The sequence below is a fragment of the Ctenopharyngodon idella genome, chromosome 9 (assembly GCF_019924925.1).
Source record: "Ctenopharyngodon idella isolate HZGC_01 chromosome 9, HZGC01, whole genome shotgun sequence".
NCBI classification, from domain to species: domain Eukaryota; kingdom Metazoa; phylum Chordata; class Actinopteri; order Cypriniformes; family Xenocyprididae; genus Ctenopharyngodon; species Ctenopharyngodon idella.
In genome coordinates, this window is record NC_067228.1 from 8,455,074 (window position 1) to 8,479,563 (window position 24,490).

Sequence of the window (24,490 nt, forward strand, 5' to 3'; positions counted from 1 at the left end):
CTTAATAAGCACATATTAATACCTTATTCTGCATGACCATATTCTACATTCTTAATCCTACCCAATGCCTAAACTTAACAACTACCTTACTAACTATTAATAAGCAGTAAATTAGGAGTTTATTGAGGGAAAAGTCATAGTTAATAGTGAATTTGTGTTCCCTACACTAAAGTGTTGCCTTTTTTTTTTTTTTTTTTTATTAACATGAACATTCTGTCATTATTTACTGAGCCTCATGTCTTTCCAAATCCATATACTGTATGCAATTCCATACATTGACAGTTGATTGTGACCAAGCATAAAAGAACCAAAAATAAATAAAAAAGCCACAAAAGAACTATAAAAATAGTCAATTTGACTCTAGATTCCAAGTCTTCTGAAGCAATATGATAGCTTTGTTTGAGTATCAGACTGAAATGTAGCTCATTATTCACAGAAAAGGTCATGTTCACCAGCTCGTCATGTTCACAAATGAGAAACAATGTTCTGTTTGGTCAACGTGCCATTTTTAAATCAAAACTATCGTATTGCTACAGAGGACCTGGAATATATTGCACAAGTTGTATTGACTACTTACTTTTGTTATGCTTTTATACTGTTGCTGTTTTTAATGGTGTTTTTTGAAGCTTGACAGCCGTGGTAGCTATGTACTGCCATTATATGGAAAAGATTGTTTTTTTGTGTATTACAAAAGAAAATAACAGAATAAGGGTTTGGAACAACACCTCTGTCCTCCCTCCGGGATGTCATCATCTCCAGAGTGAGGAAAAGGGCAAGAAAACTCAATCACAAAACCCACACACCCAGGACACAATGTCTTTGTACTTTGGTACAGACCACTGTGCACCTGAACATCCAGGAAGAAGAAATTAAATTAAATAGAGCCACTACTGTATGCTCTATTACTTTTTACTGTTCAATATTATATCAGGCATTACGCAATAAAAATGTACATTATATAATATATATAGTTACACTGTTGAAACATGCAGCACACACCTGTTAATGTTTCTGTTTACTCAGTCTGAATGCTTATCCTTGCACTGTATCTTGTATTTAATATATGTAAGTGCTCAGAGTTCCTGTAAACCCACTTCATTTTCATTTTATTGGGAAACCTATTCGTTTAATGGCTAAGGGGTTTGTACAGTACAGTACATACACTACCATTCAAAAGTTTCAGGTCAGTAAGATTTTTTTTAATGTTTTTGAAAGAAGTCTCTTATGCTCACCAAGGCTGCATTTATTTGATCAAAAACAGTAAAATCAGTAATATTAATAACTGTAAAAGTATATTGTGAAGTATTACCATTTAAAATAACTGTTTTATTTTAATATTAATATATTTTAAAATGTAATTTATTCCTGTGATGGCAAAGCTGAATTTTCAGCAGCTTTTACTATAATTAGTGTCACATGATCCTTCAGAAATCATTCTAATATGCTGATTTGGTATGGCAAGCTGTTTTAACATTTAATCCTTAAAGGGTTAGTTCACCCAAAAATGAAAATTCTGTCATTAATTACTCACCCTCATCTTCGGAACACAAATTAAGATATTTTTGATGAAATCCGAGAGGATTCGTCCATAGATAGCAATTTAACCACCACTTTCAAGGTCCAGAAAGGTACTAAAGACATTGTTAAAAAAGTGGACGTGACTGCAGTGGTTCAACCTAATTTTATGAAGTGACAAGAATACTTTTTGGGCGCAAAAACAAAACAAAAATAATGACTTTATTCAACAATATCTTCTCTTGTGTGGCATTCTCATACGCTGTTTACGTTCATCGCTTCCAGGTTCTATGTCAGAACACGGGCTCAGTATATACATTACTTGTTAGAAAAATTAGAACTAGTACTTACTATTATACTAGTATCTAAAAAATAACTACTAGTATCTGTTTAACAGGTACTAGTTTCTAATAAGTACTAGTTTCTATTTAATAGGTACTAGTATCTAATGAATGAGTACCGGTATCTAATAAATAAGAAATAGAAATAGTAATAAAGAAATACGCACTAGTACCTAATGGAATAGGTACTAGCATCGAAAAAATAAGTACTAGTAGCATGAAAATAGATACTAGTACATTTTAAGGATTAAATGTTAAAATGGCTTGCCATAGATTTGGTGCTTAAGAAACATTTCTTATTATCATCAATGTTGAAAACAGTTGTGCTGCTTATTATTGTTGTGGAAACAGCATTCTATTTGAAACAGAATACAATAAAAGTACTAATTTCTTAAAAAAAAAAAAAAAGCTCTGCTATAATATACATCTTAAGACAGGACTGTATTTGAAAGGTTGACTGTTGACATAATATCTCATTTTGAAAGTATCATTTACCTGCAGGCACTCGTTGGGCCTCATCCTGAAAACCTCTGGCTCCTTCTTTAGCTTCCAGGGGTATTTGTGGCTCAGCGGCTTCGTCTTCTGTAGTCTCAGAGTCTACCACAAAGAAATAAGACATTAAGTCAGAAACCACCACCTGTAATGATAACGGATATCAAACTAAGAAAATAAAAACATATCATGACATTTTGAGTGAACTATTTTTTGCTTCTTTGAGGAAAAGTGTATCACTTGAGAAAAAAAGCAGTCGCCACATAGTGATAAATGAAATGAATAAATAGAAATGTGTATGAAATAGGAGCATGGTGGGGAAGGAGGGGACGAACCACTGCACTGAGCCCAAAGATGAAAACAAACATTACCATAACTTTGCTTCCGACAGGAGCGGAAAACTTCGCTTCCATAGTGGCAGAGGAAAGAAGCAGACAAGACATCACCGTTACTATAGAGACGAATCCCATCCCGGTAAACAGATAAGACAGCAACAAACTGCTGAATGGACACATTTGCACCGTTTACTGGTCCTGGTTGACTAGCGCTTGCGGCACAACATCACTGCCATCTGCTTTTGCTTTGTTTTCTGCGTACAGAAAACTTGAGCTTGTAAGGATGGTCAAACAGGCCAATCAAAATACAAATTACTTAAAGGCTTAGTTGGTTAAAGAAAGTCTCTGCACATTAAATGAAATAATTTAATTTTCAATTATGTTGGATTATTTGCAGATCAAACCCTGTTGACTCAATCCTGCCAGTACAAATTTGTGAAAGGAGCAGCAAATTCCTGATATTTGTTAATCAAATATTTTATTTCAGACAAGATAAAGGGTTTCGAGCATATTTTTCAATAACATATGTATACTACATTGTTAAGCCAGTTCATTTTGAACTATCATCCATTTTAAATGAGATCAAAGCTAATTTAGTTGCACAGATGGTACTGCGGTAAATAATCTACTGCGTAATTCTAAACATTAAGGATTATCAGAAACAACATTTTAATTCATGAGGTTCATATATAATAAAGGAAATATGAATTCCCATGAATGAAAATGTTGTAATAGAGCCTGATCTTAAATGGAGAATGTAATAAAGAGAGTAATCCAGATTAATTCTGCCTGTCTAATTAATTTTTAAAGCATAGATTCAATTTAAAGAGCTTTTATAGGGAGACGTGTCTAAAATCTCATCACATCAGTGCAAAAGTGTCAGCAGTTCATATAAATTGCTTCAATGCTAAGCACTGCTAAGCTTTTTGCATTATTGATGCTGAGATGATAGTGCCTTTGTACATAAAGTGAATTGATTCATTGTCAGGCTCCTCTTTATCAGAGCGAGCAGACAGACAATTCCAGAAAATCTGTCTAGCATGACTTCTCAAATCCAAGCACACAAACACAACACTGACTGGGATCTTCAATAATGATCAAAAACACAATGATTTATTACAAGTCACAACAGGAACACAAATTTCAACAACACTGACAATTCATAAAGATGTACAGTCAGTACTTAAAACTGAGGATGCATTACGTAGGCTATCTGCTGCATTGGGGAGATGTTTTTAGAGTGTGCAGACTGATATAAAGCAGACTAAATTATTTTATAATTATCAGACATGAATATGAATGATATCTCCATTAGCAGTAATTTATAATAAATGCTTCTCTGAGAGGTAATGGGAGCAGTACAGCAGCGGAGGTACGTTATGCTCAATTTAGGGCACACGATTTAGATCATATTTGTCTGAACTGAACACTTCCTCTGATGTAGGCCCTCTAGGTGTCTCTGATGAGGTTACTGGAGAGCCTTGATCCAGAGATTGATTACAATTACATATTCAAAGGGATTCTAGATGACTTTTTGGGCTTGCCTAAGAGTATAAAGTGATAGGAATCATAAATCTTAATAATTTATCATCAATCTCCAGATGCCACAGAGACTTAAGACTTTGTTTTGGCACAGATTTGCATGTAACTTCTAAGTTGGAAACAAATTTTGCAAGTAATCAATGTAGATGCCAATTCTTAGCTGACCGCAAGCACGTGGCCCTGCTGAAATCTGAAAAGAGTTTTCTGTCTTGTGTTGACGGATTTCCTAAATTTCTACTGAAACAAGAAGTCTGGACGAGATATATCGAGCAGCTTACTATCAGTGTGCTAGCTAAACACAGCAACAAACTGTTGAATGGACACATTTGGACGATTTATTGGTCTTGGTTGACTAGTACATGCTGCACAACATCACTGGCATTTACTTTTGTTTTGTTTTCTGCATTAAGAAGAATTTTTCCTGAACTTCAGTGGTCGTGCAAACAATTGATCTTGTAAGGATGGTCAAACAGGCCAATCAAAATATGAATTACTTACTTAAAACAAACCTGATTGGCTCCTGCGGAAGCTCAAACGTGCTGCGTAACACACGAGAATGAACCTCATTGGTTTTCTGCATTTGATCTTCTGTTTACCATAGATGATGTGTGCGTTGATGAATGATTATATGTGAATAAAAGGCCAAATTAAATCTGTTCATCATATAGAGCGATCGTGTCTCTTCAAAACATTTGGGACTAAACCACTCAGTTCATATGGATTAGTTTTATGATCTCTTTATGGACTTTTTGAAGCGTCAAAGTGGTAGTTGCGTGGACTGTCAATGGAGGGACAGCAATCTCTCAGATTTCATTAAAAATATCGTCATTTGTGTTTTGAAGATTAACAAAAATCTTACGGATTTGGAACGACATGAGGGAGAGTAAATGATGACAGAATTTTCATTTTTGGGAACACTTTAAAACTAAAAAAACTTAAATGAAAATTAGAAATGTTAAGCTAAATAGATATATATATATTTTTTTTTTAGAAATTCGACATTTTTTGAATTGCAATTCAGTCATTCCAATCAAAATTCCAATGCAACTTTCTGTGGGGCGCCGCCAGTTCAAATCAAATTCACGCTCATGACTGTTTTGTTCTTCAGTTTTGAATTTCTCCCATGTCTTCTGGCAGAGGGATATTGCAAGATTATTGCAAAAAAAAAAAAAAAAAAGATTAGCTGCACTCTCTTTCAAATTGTAGGGTGAAAAAAAAATCAATGCATCCTCGATTTTAAACAAAGACCACACATTAGATGACTGACAGACTCAGAGGAGTTATCATAAAATCTCTCTTGTAATAACCTGTTATCTATAAAGCCAAACACACCATGAGTGAACCTCCCAAATGTTCGGTTAGAGTGTCCGGTTTTCTGGAAAGAGAAAGAGAGAAGAGCTATTTTAGTGGTTTCACAGAATGCTTCAAATGTATGATTATCACTTCAAATGAGCAAAACAAACAAGCATTTCAAACAGCACACAAGCAGATATCCCCAAAGCTGACTAACAAGAGCACTTTTGAAACGAGACGCCTGTGCCACTTGTCGGTCTTCAAAAAAACATGTCCATCTTTGCTCTGCTAACCTAGATTTTAAATCATATGTAGGGCATTTGGTGACTGAGAGGCTAAAAAAATTGAGCTGGTTTCTTTTGCCAATCCCTGCGTTGGTGTACCCGCATGTCACCTTGCATTAAACACATCTGCTAAATGACAAGTATGAAAGCATCCAGTACAGCTTAAATGGGCTACGAAATGGTTGATCTTATTCTGTTGCAAACTGTTATTCCCAGCTTTCAAGCAACATACTGTAAGGCATGTAATTTCTTTGTCCATTTCTTAACAAATTCATCTTGTTTAGTGAGAAATGTGATTCTCAGCTTCCCAGTATTGCTTCCTAAGCAACAATGTCCACAATGGATGAATGTAAACCGAAGCAACACCGAGGAGGCATCGGGCAGCGGCTGTCTGTCACTCCCAATCCATTAGTTACAGGGAGAAATGAAATCCTAATGGCCGAGGCACCAGTAATTTCAAACCCTTCTTCTGTGAATCTGTTCCCTAACCGCATTAGCTAAGGACGGCGGCCATCCGTTTCAGAGATTGGTGCCTGGAGCTTTGCAGGGTTGGTGAAGGGGAAAGGCAAATAAAAGTGGATGAACTTTTAGAGGAATTACAAGCCGGCCGTTTGAATTCATTTGCTTAAGCTCAGCGCTTTCTGCTTGTTGTAAAGAAAACATTACAGGGCATTAAAACATCTGAATAATTCATAGGCGAAGGAGGATTCATGTGCATGTGATGCTGGTTAGTTTGTCATTAGCCTCCATGTTTGGCATCTTAATGGACGAAAATGCTGCTTCCACTCCACCGCACAAGTGCCATGCATTATGCAAAAGATCTGAATTCTTCTACTGCCTTGATTAGGCAAAAAACTAACAACACAATTTCCACAGAAGTGCATTGGTTGATCAATCCACACATACATACGGCTATTGACAAAGCCTACGCACACTTGAGTTGCTACAAGTACCGTTAGCATTTATTTACACGTATTTCTAGACTGAAACTCTTAAGGAAAGTGCACATTTTCCATTGTATGTATGTAACATTGTATCTGAACATTGTATTCTGTTTATCCCATTTTAATGTCCACTAGGCAAATATTACACATCCAGAAAAGTAATAGCTCACTGTAAAAGCCATATTTTTTCAGGTGTCATCACTGTAGCACAAACACAAAGATTTAGGGATTTGTTCTAAATCGCTAACCCTAAGTGTGATCAATAATAACAGGGATGCTTGCTTTTGCAAACACCTCTAATTACAGCAAAGTCAATGAATCCACATAACAATCAATTCCCTAATCTATATTTTAAATGGTAACAGAGGAAACTCTGAGGTTGACATAATGTTTGAGCTTTGTTCTCTGTCCCATGATATTCTTAAAGCTGCTAGTAACACAGAGGGCCATTCAAGCCTCGATTACATTTTCCAAACTGACACTTATCCAAAATGACCTGCCAAATGCACACTCGCTCCTTTGATTGTGAGCAGGCCACTGAGGGAGGATCTTCAGCCAGCCATCTGTGCTGTGAAGAGCTGAGGCAGAAGTAAACATGGACTCAAGCACTCAACGGTTGACATTCAGTGACTATGTTGTATGACAACATCAAGAATGACTACAAAAGAAAACAGGGCTAATCCAGTTACAAAACTGAAATTAATTGAGTCATCTTTGTCTGTAGCTATATTGTAACAGACAAAATGAAATGGAATATCCATAACCATAACAGGATAATTATATAAATATATAACAATATGAATATTGCTTAATAGCTTGATAAATAATTCTTCTACAGTATAATACTTTTAGAGCTAAATTTATATATTTTCTAAAGAAGCTGAGATTGTAGAAGCAAACTTTTGCTTTTCAATGCATTGCTATGCGATTACTAAGGTCTTCCAAAGTCCCTTTAAGACAAGTCATTTCACTCGGCGGCCATCTTTGAAACGCCTCTCTTGGCATGCAAGTGCAGCTCCTATCTCTTTGAATGGGGAAACATCAAATTCTCCAAAGCTGTTTGCCAAGCTTTCGATTAAATTTCATATTTGAAATCACCAATGAAATCTGACAACAACTGTCTCATAAATTTTGTTTCTAAACGCTCAAACCATGACAAAAAACTATATTTTTCAGGCTGGATCAAGCTAATGCGCATGCGCAGTCCTAAATGCACGTCTCTTGTGTCTCATTTCGCAGGGGCGCGTCTGCGTTTCTATAGGAACCGGAGCTTCTAACGGCCGCTGCAGTGACTTGATGACTTTACCAATCGGCGACTGGCTCTTATTTAGAAGGCGGGACTTATTCCACCATATTGCGCGTTGCACTTTCTCCCATTCAAAACAATACAAGTGACGTGTCTTGTGTTATTCTATAGTCTTTGGGTCTTCTGAAATATTTTAGTGCATTAAGTGGTTGCTAGGGTCTTTTGGATGGTTGCTAGGGTGTTCTAAATACTCCATAATGCTACCTTCGAAAATACCTTCTTTTGGACAAAGTCGCATATATTCCTCATAGTGACGGCAATTCCAGAACGCAAGATCAATAAAAATATTATTCTAAGATGATGGACATAGAGGTAGAAATGCCAATAATAAGACTTATTTTTCTTTCAGAACAGAACAATATTAACAAAAACAGGTAAATCTATCCTAGAATTCATTTCAATAAACTTAATGAAAAATTCAAGATTGTGGATAATTAATTTAACACTGAACAATATTAATTGTTAAATCCATCAAAAATGAACAATTTTTACCTAATATCCGTGTGTGCTCCATAGAGTATTATATCATTAGCTTAGCAACATGCTAAAACCAAACCGTATTGAAACTTTGAGTAGACAGATCACTAGGTTTCAGAACAGAGCTATAAAATGTTTAAAAAATGTGATATAGTCCTTAGTTGGCACCAAAACAACATAAGCTGTGTGAAACAGACCTGCTATTGTTGTCTGTTTCTAGCCTCTCTATCTGTTCAGACAAAAACCTCTAAGCCCCGTTGGTCAGCACCTTGGAGAGCTCAAATAATTTTTCTTGTCAGCCCACACCGCAGGCATTCATACTGGATGAATCCAACATCTCTGGGCAACAGCTCTGGCTGTTTCAATGCATCATTTTTACCTTCTTGGTCACCAGGTAATTTGTATGTTGCCAGGTTAGGCACAGATTGAAGTCTGATGAATGCCGCCAGGCACTGTTTAATCTGGGTTACGGTATCTGCTTTCTGCTCTAACTCCACTCTTTCAGCCCTGAGCGAGTGGGCTATTTCAATCTCACCCGGTCTAACTTTTCATTACTCTTGCCAATGCAAGCAAGTGAATCACTTCACACCTTAAGGAACATAGCTCTCTTAGCTACCCGTTGAGTTCCCTAATGCTTGTGAGTCAGCAGGGCAGGTTTAGAAAGAACTGTGGGAATTAATGTGATTCATGGCCCCCTCTACACTGCCGACTTGGTGTATGGCAACTGTATTGATATTACTCAAACGTTCTGGTTAAAGGTTTGTTCTAAACCTCTAACACCATGTCACCATGCAAAAATGTCAGCCATGTTAATCAGAGGTTTTACATTCATGGTCATGCCATGGTCAATTTCTGCAAGGTACAAGGTCAGAAAAAAAAAAAAACCTTTAGCTTGACACTAGAGCAGTACCCTCAATGGTACACATTTGTGCCTTATTCACCCCTCAAAAGAGCATATTAGTACATTAAGGGTGTATTTTAAGGTAACATTTAAGGCTAATATGCACCCTTTAGGAGTAGATAAGACACAAATGTATACTTTTAAGAGTTCTACACCTTTGACAAGCTATTGTATCTCTAAAGGTAAAATTTTTGCAGTTTTTCTGACAGTATATGTTGTACTCTATGCAGCACGTTGTGAAAGCTCACAAACAGAATCTGCGATTGATGGACATTCAAAAAGGTTAAATGGTCCTGAAAAAAAATAGTGGTCAAAAATGGCCGGATTGGAAATGAATACAAACTGAAATAAAACTGATAATGGTACTTTTGTGCATTTTTCATAACAATAAATGTAAAATATAACTTTTTCCAAGTTCACTTTTTTTTTTAAAAACTTTTTTCAGCAATAATCTGACAAGTGTCGTCTTTAAAAAGTCTGTGCTCCAAATCATTCAAGATTTATGACAGTTTAATTTGGAAATTTCATTTTCAGGTCCATGCTCAAAATGTGAATAAATGGATTATAACTACTGCATAATTTAGTACCATAAAAACCCCTAATAATACAAAATATTAAATAAAAAAAACATTATTGAACTAAAATATAGTACAATCATTTGATTGAAATAGGATTAATTAACTACATGTACTTACTATAGGTTGGTTACTTACTATAGGTTAGTTGCATGTATTTATGCATAATTTATAGTAATTACATGTAATATATGTAACAAGGACTGTGTAAAAAAAAAAGTGTTACCAAAAATGTTAACACTTTTAAGTGGAATTTTAAGACTAAAAATTCAAGATATAAAGAATGTTCAGCAAAATAACCATCAGGAATTGGTCTTTTACCTGTGTTCGTATACCAAATTGTGATTGACAATTGGATACATTCCTTTCTTGCATACATTTAATAATTTATAGCCACCTTTACACTGCACAATGACTGTCTGAAACAATGCAAATGCCTTGCTGCCTCTGTATCCAGTCAGTCAATTTACAGACAGCATTTTTGTATGAAGGCACCTTTTAAGAAAACTGATTTCAGGCAGGTTTCTGAGGCATAACGCCATGGCTAATGGTCTAGAACAAATTCAAATGGGTTTTAGAGAAAACAAGCCAATATTTAAGTATCTAAAATGCTTATTACTTAATAGAAATTGAATCGATAAACTGGCATTGTTCGCACAATCAGACACAATTTCTTTCCACCAAGAGCCAAAACATTTGCACATGATTGTGAGATACCACCAGGTGAAGGACACATCTATGATTCTATCAAAAAAATCTTAGTCAACAAGACTATGCAAATACTGAATTCAGACGTGCCTTCATACCTCTATACACTGACTACAAAAACAGACTTTTTCAAGTTCTGAAAACAGCCTGTATGTTGAATTTTATGTGCAGCATACAGCAAACAATATGCGTGCTGTGTGTCATGATGATGGCAAAGTGTTGCAGTCTTATTTCCAAAAAAACAAAACCTACCACCTAAGCTTCTTTTGATGCCTCGCAAGCACTGGTATATCCTTCAGGAAATGTGAATTTAGCTATCTTTAGTTCTTTTACTAGCAGTGATGGGATATGCCGTCTCCCTAAAACACATCAAATGGGGGGATGAAATAATTACATATTATTCACACAACAGGGTAGAAAATGAAACTACCATTTAGCCTACATCTGAAACTATGACTCAGCCACCTGTTCGGTCTCCGTCTGGTCTCTAAGCTACATCTCTGCCCCATCCACCCGCTTGTCTCCGTCTGCAGACTAAGATCCAATTATCTTTTTCTTTCACCCATCCCCCTCTCCTCTCCTTCACACCCACTTTTCCTTTCATCTTCACAAGGATTCCTATCACCCTGAGAGGAAGAGGTAAAAGCTCGTCCTGCTCTCACCTCCTCTCACCTGTAAAATGTCACAATGACATATTGTCAAAAGGTCACTCTCCTGCACTTACAGCCAATGGCAAAATGATGGTGTGCAGATTGCTCATTTTCACTTTATGTGCCAACCAGGGAGGGGGACAAGGTTCGCATTTTGACCTGACAGTCTATATACAGAGAAATTATCAATCATTTGTGGTGTTTGCTAAGCCAAACAAACCTAAATATTACATTTTACTATTTAAAGGGATAGTTCACCCATTTACCCACCTTAATGTTGTTCAAAACTGTATGCATGTCTTTTTCTACAGAGTCCAAAGAACACTGGACCCCAATGATTAAAAGAAATTATGAATATCTTCTTTTGTGTTTCACAGAAGAATGCATTATTGGAATAACATGAGGGTTAATTTTTTTTTAACCTGACAGACAATAAGGGAACAGAATATCATAGAGATTTGTGGTGGTGAGCTCTTTTGACAAGTAGCCCCTAGCAACCACCTAGCAACACAGTAAAAGCACCTTAGCAATCGAATAGCAATGCTTTGGGAGTAGAATTTCAATGCAATAACAACCTGCTGCTGTGATTCTGTTTGGCTGCAGTATTGAATGTAGTAAATAAAATAGTAGAAATCTAATTTTAGTTAATGATGTAAAAAATCTCCCTGTTAATGCAGTGAAGAGTGAGGTAGTCAAATTTACGATCCTACAGATCCCTAGAAATATGCATCAGGGAAAAATCAGTTGCTGCTACAAGCATTTCTGTTTTATTGCACTTGGATAAGAAAACAACCTACATGCTGACTTGCCATATGTTTTCTGTAGTGGTGTAAATTTTAACAATATGAGCCATGACATATCCAATGCTGGTTCCAATATAAAACTTTTCTATTATAAACAATATCTTGGATTTCCAACCCAATGAGAACACCTTAAAAATGACAGCAAACTACCCAGGGGGCTGTCATCCTTGTCTGGTTCCTAGAGTAACCCAGAATGCATCAGAATATGATGAGCCGTGGACATTCACCTATTCAGCTGTAATCATCCTCACGCAATTAGCCAGATGGGTGCCGTTTGTTTACAAGAAAAGGGTGGGGCGCAGGAGTGCGAATGAGCGCTAACAGCCCTAAAGGAGGGAATTGGGTCAAGCCTCCCTCAGACGGAGCTCACTGAATGACAAAACCCACACATATGGGTCAAACTCAAACTCCCAGTCAGTTATGAGTCAACATGCAAGGCAAGACAAATAAGGCATGCAACAACTCACCTGAAAGCGTTTCTTGGACCAGATTTTCTTCATGGCTTGGAGTAATCCTGGTCTTTTGTTGCGTTTAACCGAGGTGGGAGTGACGTTCTCTGGGAGCTGGGGATTCACGGTCAGACCCGGTGGTGACCTGATCGTATCGGTAGCATGATCTGAATCCAGCTTGTACTGCTGAAAAAGCCACTTAAGAAAGGAAACTGACTGGCAATTCACCTGCTGTAATTTCTCTGAGAACAAAAGTTCTTTCTCAAAAACTTGATTTTTCTGAGCATACTACCTAAAAACTCAATTTTGTATTATAAAGTTGTTCCGCTGCAGATATTGCGCTGTTGTTGTTTCAGTTTAGGCAGCAGCTCGAACTAATACTAGAATAAAAAAAACATTCGAGAAAAATGAACCTCAGTAGACAGCACCCCCTCAGTGCTTCAGGATTCCCAGAGGCAAATAATCAGAGCTGGCTCTAAACCATCGAGTTGACCAATAAGAGCGCAGAATAATAAACCCAGCCAGCAGCAGTGAGCAAAATATTGTGTGTGTGGAGAGGTAAGCAGAGAGCGAGCGAGCAAGAGAGAGAAAGGGAGAGAAACCACTAGCCTGCACCGTTTCGGGGGAAGGGAGGGAAGAAGACAAAAAGAGAGAGAGAGAGGAAAGGAAAAACAGACAGAACGAGTGAGAGAGAGAGAATGAGTCAGTCCTATTGAGTCTTGCGCTGAGGGATGCCAGTTGGCAAATCCTTTTTCATATCCCGTTTTGCTTCCCTCCCCCTTTCCCCCCCTCACTTTTCTCGTTCTGTTGTGCACCAAGGCTGAACGTGCCTCTCCTGCCCAGCAGCAGCTCCAGTTGGGAGTCTCCTCACCCACTGCCTTCGTTTCATATTCAGGATCAATGCCCGTGACGTCAGAGCAGCCTCCAGTCGATGCTGCCTTTTTGCAACCCACCATTGGCACATTTTAAAAATAATTTTAACATTTTTGTCTCCTTGCCTTCTTTACCCCCAAGGTACAGGTGGGTGGCATGAACAAAATCTTATAAAATTACTAATTCCATGATATATCACAGTAAATATCAAATATCACAGTAAATATCAAATTATAGTTATTTCTGTTAAAGAAAAAATCCAAAAGATCCAAAAAGATCAAAAAATATAAAGAAAGTTAATTGAATCTTTGATTGGAAATGGTAAACAATGCAAACTCTGCTTCTTCTTGAGAATAAAGCTGCGGTCACATTTACCATTGTTCTGATAGTTTCTGAATTTTCGCAGACGACATCCAGTCATTTTAATAGGAATCCACACAATTTGGAATTTTGTATTAAAGATTTCCCCACATAGATTTCGCAATGGGTTCAAGTTGGTCACATGAATTTTCCACATTGACCATCAGAAACCTGCTGAAAGTGACTTCTGAGTAGGGCTGTCACTAACGATTATTTTGGCAATTGAGTAATCGGTCGATTATTTTGACGATTTATCGGTTATTTTTTGTAGTAACAAAAATAGACCTAAGCAAAGACCTAAGATAGACCTAAGCAAAGACCTAAGCCTTATTGTTAATAAAAATGAGGCAATAATATTTGGTTCAAATAAAATATCAAAAGCAAGTAATCATATGGTTTTATAGAACAACACTGTTATAAACAATCATCTTATGTACATTATGTATTATAACAAATGCCTGCAGAGGGCGACAACAGCCTGTTGTTGTTACACTTTACTGCAGATCAATTTAATACTGGCCAAACGACATTTAATTCAAATGTTTACTTAATCTTCAATATTTGGCCAATTCTTTATTTAATTCTTGGCCAATTTAGAATTGCTACAACCACAGTAATTTCTTGAACAAGAATATGTGAACATCGGAACATCGGAACATCGCAAACTCAGAGCGAGGGTTTAAAACAGTGGTCTCAAACTTCCTGGAGGGCCACAGCTCTGCACAGTTTTGCTCCAACCCTAATCAAACACACCTGATCCAGCGAATCAAGGTCTTCAGCATTACTACAGTAGAAACTTCCAAGTAGGTGTGAGCTGGAGCTGGTTGGAGCTAAACTCTGCAGGTTGTTTGAGACTACTTGTTTAAAATTTTATTTTGAAATCGCGATGAACAGTTTTGGATATTTAGAAACATATTGACGTATTCTCCTGTGATCTTACCTTACAAATCTAATGAAATGGCGTACACTGCGTTCCCAGATGAAAGTTATAAGCAACCCAAACGAAGTTTGAGAGCGCTCCATGCATGTAAATGATAACCGTTTGTGCGAAGCAGCATTTACTGTCAACAGAGCCGCTCTGAGATGCACGCAACCTACTCGCATGTAAATAATTAAAGCGCATTTATATTGAACCCGCACGGCATATATTTATTTAATTGAAACGCAGTCTTTGTGAATTCACAATAGAACTATGCTATAGCATGGTTTTAAATGGTTTTAACAAACCATGCAGAAAATAGTCTAATAATGTGTTTCATGGATTTTCGTCCGTGGAATGCATCACTTCCGGTATTTTGCTAGTTACTCCACACAGGCAAATTGCAATCGAGGAGTTTTTTAAAATCGAGTACTCGAATTTAATCGAGGAATCGTGACATCCCTACTTCCGTGTGAGCGGTTTCATACATTGCTACTATTGACAAGACAAAAGACAATTTGCCAATGAAATTTCAGTAACGTGATCGCACCTTAACGAACAATTTCAGTCATGCTTCTACAACTTACCCTGTCATGAACAATATGGTCCACCCAATGAATTGAGCCCAACTAGAACCCCAAAGCAACAACTCCTTAAAAAATTGTTTACGTCTTTTTTCTTAAGTTATATTTTGCAACTGTTCAGCATGCTAGTTTAACATACCACTGACATTGAACAGCAAGCTAGCCTCTATGCAAACTTACCCTACCCTATTTACTAAATAAAATAAATAAAGATAGAACAGCACCTTACACAGCAACTCAATCCTGATCTTGACTTGGTTGGGACATGTCATAATCTGTATTTGATATTATTCCACTTTTCGCCATTCCTCTGACCTGTAAATATTGTAAAGCAGTCCTTCCAACTGATAGCTGCAGAAATATATCTACCACGGTATAAATGATATATCAAAACACATACTGTTGCATAGTATATCGTCATGCAGCAGAGCCCGAGCTCAAGATGTCTACTCAATCCTCTCATTTCCCTCTCCAATAGTTCAAAGTAATTGATGTATTTAAGTTTATTAAAAGGTTTATTAGAATTTGCATCCCTTGGATCAAATATCTTTAATGAGAAGACTGAGGCAATCATGTGCAGCTTTAGATTTGCATAATGAAATCATGAATTATAGAGTCTCGCACCTGCGATGTTAGCAAAGGGGGAGGCACATTGATTTTGAGCTCTTTAATTTCACGAAAGCACGCGATCCATAACTGTACTACCAATACAGCAGCAAAGTGCATGTTGTACAACAAAAACACTCTCAAAAAGACACTGAGAAACAGATTGTGGTCTGTGACGTGGCCACTGAAATGGATTGCCATTTTTCATAGCCAAAGTGCTCTCATTATACAGGCTGACGCCTGCTGAAGCAGAACATCAAGGGGGTTGTGAGAGAGCCAGACACCTGAAACATTCTCTTATTCGTTCTCATTAGCTGTCACTGTTTGTGTCTAAAATGACCCAGGTGGATGGTTGTATTCCTTCATTTTTGTGGTGTTGCCCACACCTGGGTCTCTTTTGTTCTAATGCATTGCATGTTAGGCCAACATGCATTTAATTACAAACAGACTACTGAGAAGAGAATATGGTGCACAAAAACACATTATCTACATTTAAAAGGTACTGATAATACACATATCACTGAAAAACAACTTGTTTTGTTTATAACCACTTTAATGTTTATTAGTGTAGTTGATCAGTCATGAAACATATAATTTGTCTGTTTTGTCTTAGTTAATATGAAGTCAAAATTGACCCTATTTATATTCACAAGGCACATTCCTTATCAAACTGCCTCAAACAACATTAATTATCACAAATCCCTCTTATTTTTATTCCCATGTTAAACACCCACTTTTCATGATATCAATCAAATCCTGATGTATAAATATCCCTGTTTCACGGAAAATACAGCAGTTAACAGAAGTATAATGGGTTAGAACTGGGGATGCAATATGAGATTTTTTATTATTATTACTTATCTGTATTAGCCAATATTGTACATCAAATTGTGCATGTAACATTTAGATTAACTACACCATCATTTAGTGGTCAGTCAATCTTTAATAACACTAATTTAGGTTTAGATTGTTAACATTACAATGAACAAAGCTTTTACAGGAAACACATATAATGTTAAAAAGTTTTGTACCAGTATAATTTTTTTTTAAAGAAATTAATACTTTCAACGAGGATGTATTAAATTGATCAAAAGTAACAGTTAAATGTGGGGTATCCATTTTTTCAACTACATTGTTTGGAAGTTAGTCAGGCCAATACCAACAACAAACGTCTAACCAGTCAGCATTAGGGGGCGTATGACGGTCGAGGAGACAGAATGAGCAAGAGGGAGATTTGAAAAAAATAAAAATAAAATAAAAAAACACAGAAAGAGAAATGATGGGGCACAATACAAAAGAGCTCAAAAGAATATCATTAGAATGAAGGTTTATGACTGGGCAAGTGCTTTAGGACCTGCATTAATATTATAGCTTTCCAGCGCTGGAGAGAGCTAAGTGGGAAGGCCTGAAAACAGACATGAACGCTGCTTTGAACCTGCTTTTCATGTGAGTAAAACTAGGTTTGAGTGTCATGATTGTCTGGGGCTGCTGTGCTGTTTGCAACGAACAACAAACTCTTGTTTGTATTTACTCTTGTGTACTGTATGTTCATTTTTGTGCTTCCCTGTCGTTCGTTCTTCAACTGCACTTTATTTTTCATGAAGCATTTTGTTTCGCGTCAGTTGTCATACACAGACACCCACTCTCGTATTGCGTGTGTAACAGTGGCTAGATAGTTACAAACTAGACTGCCAATTGACCTAATCTCATTCTAAACACATTTTCTGTGTCTCTTTCTTCTGTCTCTCTCTTTATTCATCTCTTCAGCCCTTGCTCTCTTTCTGACAGACAGTAGTCAATATCTGAGGGACCACTACAGCTCTCTCTTTTCCTTGTTTCATGGATCTCATCGATCGGTCTTAGGAACAATTATAAGGCTCAGCTCTGTTCCACCTGGTGTCACACAGCTGACACACACATCTGTGTTGTTTTCACCTGTAAAACTGTTACACATCCGGTTTTCTTTCTCAATTGTTTAGTTCACCTAAGCCATAATCAACTGTGTTTATGAGGATGTTTTACATGCATTTTGACAATATTTTTACATGTATGTGTCTGTTAAGTGTGCAAGTGTGTGTGTGTGTGTGTGTGCGAGTGCCCACAGAAAATAGCCGCACGTTTCGAATTGAGTTCTCTTTCGCGTCTTCATGCCCTCAAATGGTTTAAAATCACTTGAATGTTTAAAATGACAAGACCTAAAACATGTTCAAATCATAACCTTTCATTGTATAATGGTCAAACTTTGCTATTAAGCCAAGAATCACGTGCGTTTTGAACCGTGGCGTCTGGTCCTTACAGATTAACGATCCCTATACTTGACATCGCACATCCTGCGATGTGACTATCATGGATGCGCACATCGCGATTTCGATGCTAAAACAATATATCATGCGGCCCTATTTCACAATATTACAGATTTTTCTGGTCAAATAAATGCAGTCTTGGTAAGCATAAGAGATTTTCAAAAACAAAACAAAAATCTTAGAGACTCCAAATTTTTGAACGGTAGAGTACCCCACAGTGAAAGTAAATCATAAGACAAAGCCTCACAGAATTAGCTTGACATCACTGCTCTTATGAGGATCCCCTGAATAAACGCTGTGACATTGAACCAAAGGGAGGCAGAACTGTAGTGTGATTGCATCTCGTTCCAGTTTGTTTTCCAGGATGACTCATTTTAGCACTTTCAAAGAACAGCCACTTTGATTATCAGACAGGCTGTCTTGCAACCTCTTCACTCATAGCTGCAATCGCCCAGCGGGCAGTGAAATAATGGCTTCCTATCTTAATGTGAATGGCACACTATACCAAGTTAGAGTTATGTAAAAGTGATTAAAGCAAGCAGTGAGTCGTCCTCCAGGAGTCAGTCCCTCCAGTAAGGGACCAAGTACCCACTGCACATCCATGGTTAGATCAGCAGGGCCTCCTATTCCCCTCTCCCCGGGGAACCATCTAATGAAATGTGGAGCAATTCCAGAAGCCCTACACGCACAGTGTAATAACCAAAACGACTCTATTTAACAAGAACAAGTCACATAAATCACAGGGCCTGGGCACTTCTGCAGTGCATTTACGTGTGTGCTTGCGATGGGAGTCACACACAGGAAGATCAGGTTAAAATAATAATATAAAAAAAGTTATTTACTCATCTTAGTTTTGTGAAACAAAATGAATTGTTCAGAAGCATCTGGGTGGGCATGTGCCCATCAGTTTGAATAGGCATGAGTGGATAAAACAGTGGCTCAGACACTGCCTTTTTTGTGTTTCAGAGAAGAAAGAAAATAATACCTGGGCTGGAACGACTTGAGGGTGTGTAAATGATGACAATTTTCCTTTAACCTGGTCCTGACCCAGACAGGCCTAATGAAGGATGGAGCCAGACACCATCACGTCTTTATTAATTCCATACACACACAATCGGCCGATAAAAAGCCTTCTGCCTCTCTAAACACAAATTTATTTGCAAAATGCCAGGCTGCAAGAAGAGTCCGAATGTAACTGGGGTGAGATAACAGTGAAAAGGCATTAGAGGAAACCAACAAAATGCAGCGATATCTCACAAAAAACTACTGTGGTAGTACCATGATATTGGATATATATTGCAATCTGATATGTACCATGGTACTGAATTATATTTTGAAGCAAATTATGTCTCAAATATTTGTTTTCTGTATGTCTGTCATTTACTCCTCAGCGTAACTGGCCAGTTTTAATTATTTTTTATTATATTTATATATATATATATATATATATATATATATATAATTTTATTTATTATATTTATACTTTTTATTCATTTATTTTATTTTATATTTTTCCACTGTTATTTTGATTTTTGCTTACTGTTGTAATGGCTGATTGTCTTCGTCATTTTGTTAAAACGATATCAAAACAACAATAAAAAAATGTATTTAAAACAAATGTAATTTATTCCTGCGATGGCAAAACTGAATTTTCAGCATCATTACTCCAGTCTTCAGTGTCACATGATCAATCAAAAATCATTCTAATATGCTGATTTGGTGCTGTGAAAGAATTTTTTAATTAATCATAACTAACATTTCTTTTTCTTGCAGGCTTAACAAAATATACCAACACTTCAGCCAAAGTTAGTGTGTTGAAATAACAGAAACATATGGACATGGCTAGACGGCTAACTAAATATAATAACCCCATGACTTGAGTAACGAGCTGAAGTAATCAAAAAAACAAATTTGCTTTGCCAGTAACTGGGGGGGGGGGAGTGGAGGGGTGCTGAATTTGCACATATGTAGAACCAATCATATTACAGAAGAGTGATGTAATGAGTCATGTTACTTTGCTATGTACCTATTCTATATAAACTGCTGTATTCTTTTTGCTGGTGGGATACTCTGCTATTGATACAAGATCCTCCCGCCTGTGATTAAAGCATATTCAAAGGCATTGTCTGGAGTCTGTCTGGTTACAGCAGGTTAGTGGAGCTCTAAAGACCTTTTTCCCAAGTGATAGTGTTCATAGGGGGCGAGACGTCGTCCGACTCAGAGTGAAGCTCTTAGGTGTCTGGAGTTACAGATGCAGTCAGGTAGCTATGACTCTTAGGCATCTTATGCGGTCAGAATATAATTCTTAGACATCTGAGTTTTCCAATGCGGTCAGAGTAGCTATACTTAGGCATCAGGGGTCAGAGTGGGACTCACCTGAGGATAACATTAGAGGTGTCGGGGACATGTCGCCAAAGTGACGTGACATGTAGCCAAATATGCACTGCAAAATATGCTTTTCTTACTTAGATTTTTTGTTTCTAGTCCAAATATCTAAAAATTCTTAAATCAAGAAGCATTTTCTAGACAAGTAAAAAATTATTGTCTTGTTTTCGGTTTGAAATAACATTATTTTGCTTAGTCCATTGGCAGATTATTTTGCTTGTTTTAAGGAAAAACTCACTTAATTTTGACTTATTTTTTTCTGAAAACAAGACAATAATTTTTACTTGTCTAGAAAATGCTTTTGATTTAAGAATTTTTAGATATTTGGACTAGAAACAAGACAAAAAAATCTAAGTAAGAAAAGCATATTTTGCAGTGTGGTGTCCCGTATTCAAAATTTGTGCTCTGCATTTCACCCATCCAAGTGGTGAAAACACACCCAGAGAAGTGGGAAGCCATTTTTGCTGCGGCGCCCTGGGAGTGATTAGGGGTTACGTTCCCTGCTTCCTTGTTCATTCACTCACCCCACCTAAATTCCCTGCCGGTACTGAGACTCGAATCCATGACCTTCGGGCTACAACTGCCCCAGTCAGGTGTGTAGGGGAATTTCTACCACTGTGCTCAAGAAAAATTTCTTGTACTTCTTAATATTTTAGAATATAACTAACTCCACCTCCAAAATATTTTTTCTTTTCTAACGACATCTTACATTCCTCTTACTTTTCAACCTCTCAACTGCACATTATCAGTGTGGTTGTAATACAGTGCTAGTGTTTTGTAAATTATGTGCTTTTTTCAAGTCTATGAGATTTGAGGAGGGGGAAAAAAAAAGAAGAAAATATCATGTGAGGGTGTTGACGTTTACGCTGACAAAGCTCTCAAACGAACAACAGAACAGAGCACCATGGAGACAAAGATCCTGTTCTCCACTGCAGAATGGCAGCAAACCACAGCAGATGGTTTTCTCTCAGCCTGCTTGTGCCTCACAGACACTCTGCAAAAAAAAAAAATGATCGAAGCAAATCTGACTTAATCATCCCTTACAGTAACTGAAGCTGGGAGGTTAATGTGCTGAGTGCAAAGGAAATGATGTGGTGATAGTGGATGGTTTTCCTTTACAACAAGCAAGTCGGAGTCCACAATCATCTTAGATGATGATGATGATGATGATGACCGGGTAGTTGCTCTAAAGTACCCACAAACAGTGTTTTTGACACAGCTGATGATTGTGGTTAACTAAGAAGATTTACTGGCCATGAAACTGTATTTAAAGTGATAGGTCACCCAAAAATTTCCATACAATGAAAGTCAATGGTGCCCAATATTTTTTGGACCTCACTGACTATCACTGTATGGAATTTTTTGGCCGAACTATCCCTTTAACACTATTTTTTATAAACATACATCTTTGTAACTATGACAACAAAATCTAGCTGTTTTTTTACTGCCCCTGACACAAAAATGTTCCAACACATTGTGATTTGTTTCTCCTATTTCCATTTGGTGATTTAGTACAAGTAATATTCATGTGTCGCCACATAGGGTTTAGAGGAAAAAATAACTTCCTAGGCATCCTAGATTGTAAACTGTCCACTGAAGGTTAAGTTGTTAGAGGACACAACCATTGCAGCAGATGTTTGCATCAGTACATGATTTGATTTGAATCCCTCATGTCACTTAAATCAGCGAGAGACAGATGTTCTTCCAATCTGAGTTTATTAAACATCAAATGCTGCAGTTCCTAATAAAGTTACCAGCCAACCGGCAAATACCTCTGTTCTATTTACAGCCTATATCTAATTTTTACTCACATTTGGTGTTTGGCGAGGGTTAATTTTGGACTCTGGACATAAGTACAGACTGATATGTGATATTCATGTACTTGTGTCCTAGAGGAAAACAGCAAGGGCATCCAAACTAACCAAGAAATCAAAAAGAAATCAACTGTGTGTAAACAACTACTGCAACTAACCAGATAATAAAATGTATACAACATAAAAGTGCAACCAACCATATAATCATGCAGATAGCAAAATAAAAAGAGAACTTATATAAAGGAGGAGAAAATTCCCTATATATTTTGTTGACTTCAGAGGACATGTGTCCAATCAAACTCTACAGTATTTTGGTGCACATTTATCCATTAGAGGCAGATGACAGCATGGAAATCTTGTGGGACATTGGCTGCAATTTTTAATACCATAATCATTGATTTTAAAATTGTAAATTTCAATGTTTAATTTTATGATCTACATTTTTTTTTTTTTTTTTTTTTACTTTTGTACAAAAACTTTATAGCTTCAGTGTTCTCCTGCATGAAATCTATTCCACATTCAGTGTGAAAAGCACTTGCCAAGCAGCCATGATGTGAGACTGACACCTCCAGCTGACGCTCTCGAAAACACTTAGCCTCCATTTTCTGCCTTCCTCTCCTCTCCCTCTCTTCTGACTCGAAGCCCACTTCACTTGCTCCTTTGCTACTCATGTCTCTTATTCCTCATCTTTTCCTGTTTTCTTATCCCAAAAATCCCATCTCTTTTTCTCTGCAGTTGCAAAGAGCAGTATATAGTAGTGCAAATCCATTATCTAGTTCCTGTGGGTGGAGTTTGCTGCACATAAACGGTTCCTTTGTGGTATCCACATACACATTTGTGGTCATGACATTGAAGTACACAAACAAGATCAGTAAGAAATTCTATCACACTACCCAACATGTATACTTCAAGGAAAGCATATGTTTTGATGTCTACTGCCTGGCCCGGCCTTCCTACTTCCATTGTAATTGCCTTACTGTAACTTCAAATTTAGCCTTTTTTCTATATTTTACCCTGTAAGGCTTTTTTCCCTGTGGTTATTGAACCTGGAACATTAATATAAAATTACAAATATACCCGTGCGACTTATGACTGGTTTTGTGGTCCAGGGTCACATATACGTAACCATTATATAAGATCCTAAAGCAAAATCAGTTTACAAGCGCTGTAACACTGCTAATATTGTTGTTTGTATTTTTTTCCTCATTTGAAAGTCGCTTAGGACAAAAGCATCTTCTAAATGATTAAATGTGAATTGAGATCAATTCTCCAAGATTGTGGAATATAATATAAATTTGGTTAATTGCTTATTTTCCATCACAACATCAAACTAGCTGACTGACTGGCTGACTAAAACTTTTATAACACCTGGCGACTCACTTCAGCACATTTTGAGAGGTGTTTAGCTTTTCTGCACAAACACAATAGGATTAAATTGGTCCTATTATTAACTGTAAGTAGGTCAATATGAGATGTGAGAGAGGTAGGACAGTTTAAGTGAAATACCACAGTTCTGTGGGTGTACATGTGATTGTGCTTAAATATCATCCTGAGATCCAATCAGCATAAGAAGGACAGATTTTAAAAATTATACCAACTAAATCACCTGTCTAACACTTGAGGAACAGTTGCCAAAATTGACAAGTGTACTTTTAAGCACTGTATCTGCCGTTCAGTTCAAATGATGTGGTGAAATGGGGTTTTGTTGCACTACAAGCAGAGAAACACAATGTTCCATTTTCCCTAATTACCGAAAGTTTTGTAACCTTTTCTACTTAGAGTGAAGCTTTTACCAATGCTAGCTGATTTGGAATGAGGTAAATACAAAATACCCCGCAGAGTATGACGCACTAAGCCAGCAACAAAAAGCCATTGAGCAACAATGCAGTCAACATTGCAGATGCACTCAACACAGTGAGCTCAAAGTCAGGCTCTTAAGAGCATTATAGGGAGTGTCTGTGGCTGCTGATAATGGCCTTTTGCTCTCTTAGGAGTCCTTTTAGCTTTACAGAGTGCTTTAACAAACAGAGA

The 24,490-nt window shown here is 37.1% G+C and overlaps 1 protein-coding gene across 9 annotated transcripts in view; it reads right to left on the reverse strand.

Annotated features, from left to right (window-relative positions):
* The window catches only part of spegb (striated muscle enriched protein kinase b), an 85,191-nt gene that overhangs the window by 47,289 nt on the left and 13,412 nt on the right, over window positions 1–24,490 (reverse strand). For 2 of the 9 annotated variants that reach the window (XM_051905999.1, XM_051905993.1), the window contains exon 2: window positions 2,352–2,453. Coding sequence is in view for 4 of the 9 variants with exons in the window: in XM_051905993.1 (XP_051761953.1) it covers window positions 2,352–2,453 (102 nt within the window). In the remaining 5 variants the exon portion in view is untranslated. Of the gene's footprint in view, window positions 1–2,351; window positions 2,454–2,719; window positions 2,755–5,532; window positions 5,601–12,633; window positions 13,468–24,490 lie in introns of those variants that run through there. The other 7 variants (XM_051905995.1, XM_051905994.1, XM_051905997.1 and 4 more) reach the window with 7 other exon arrangements.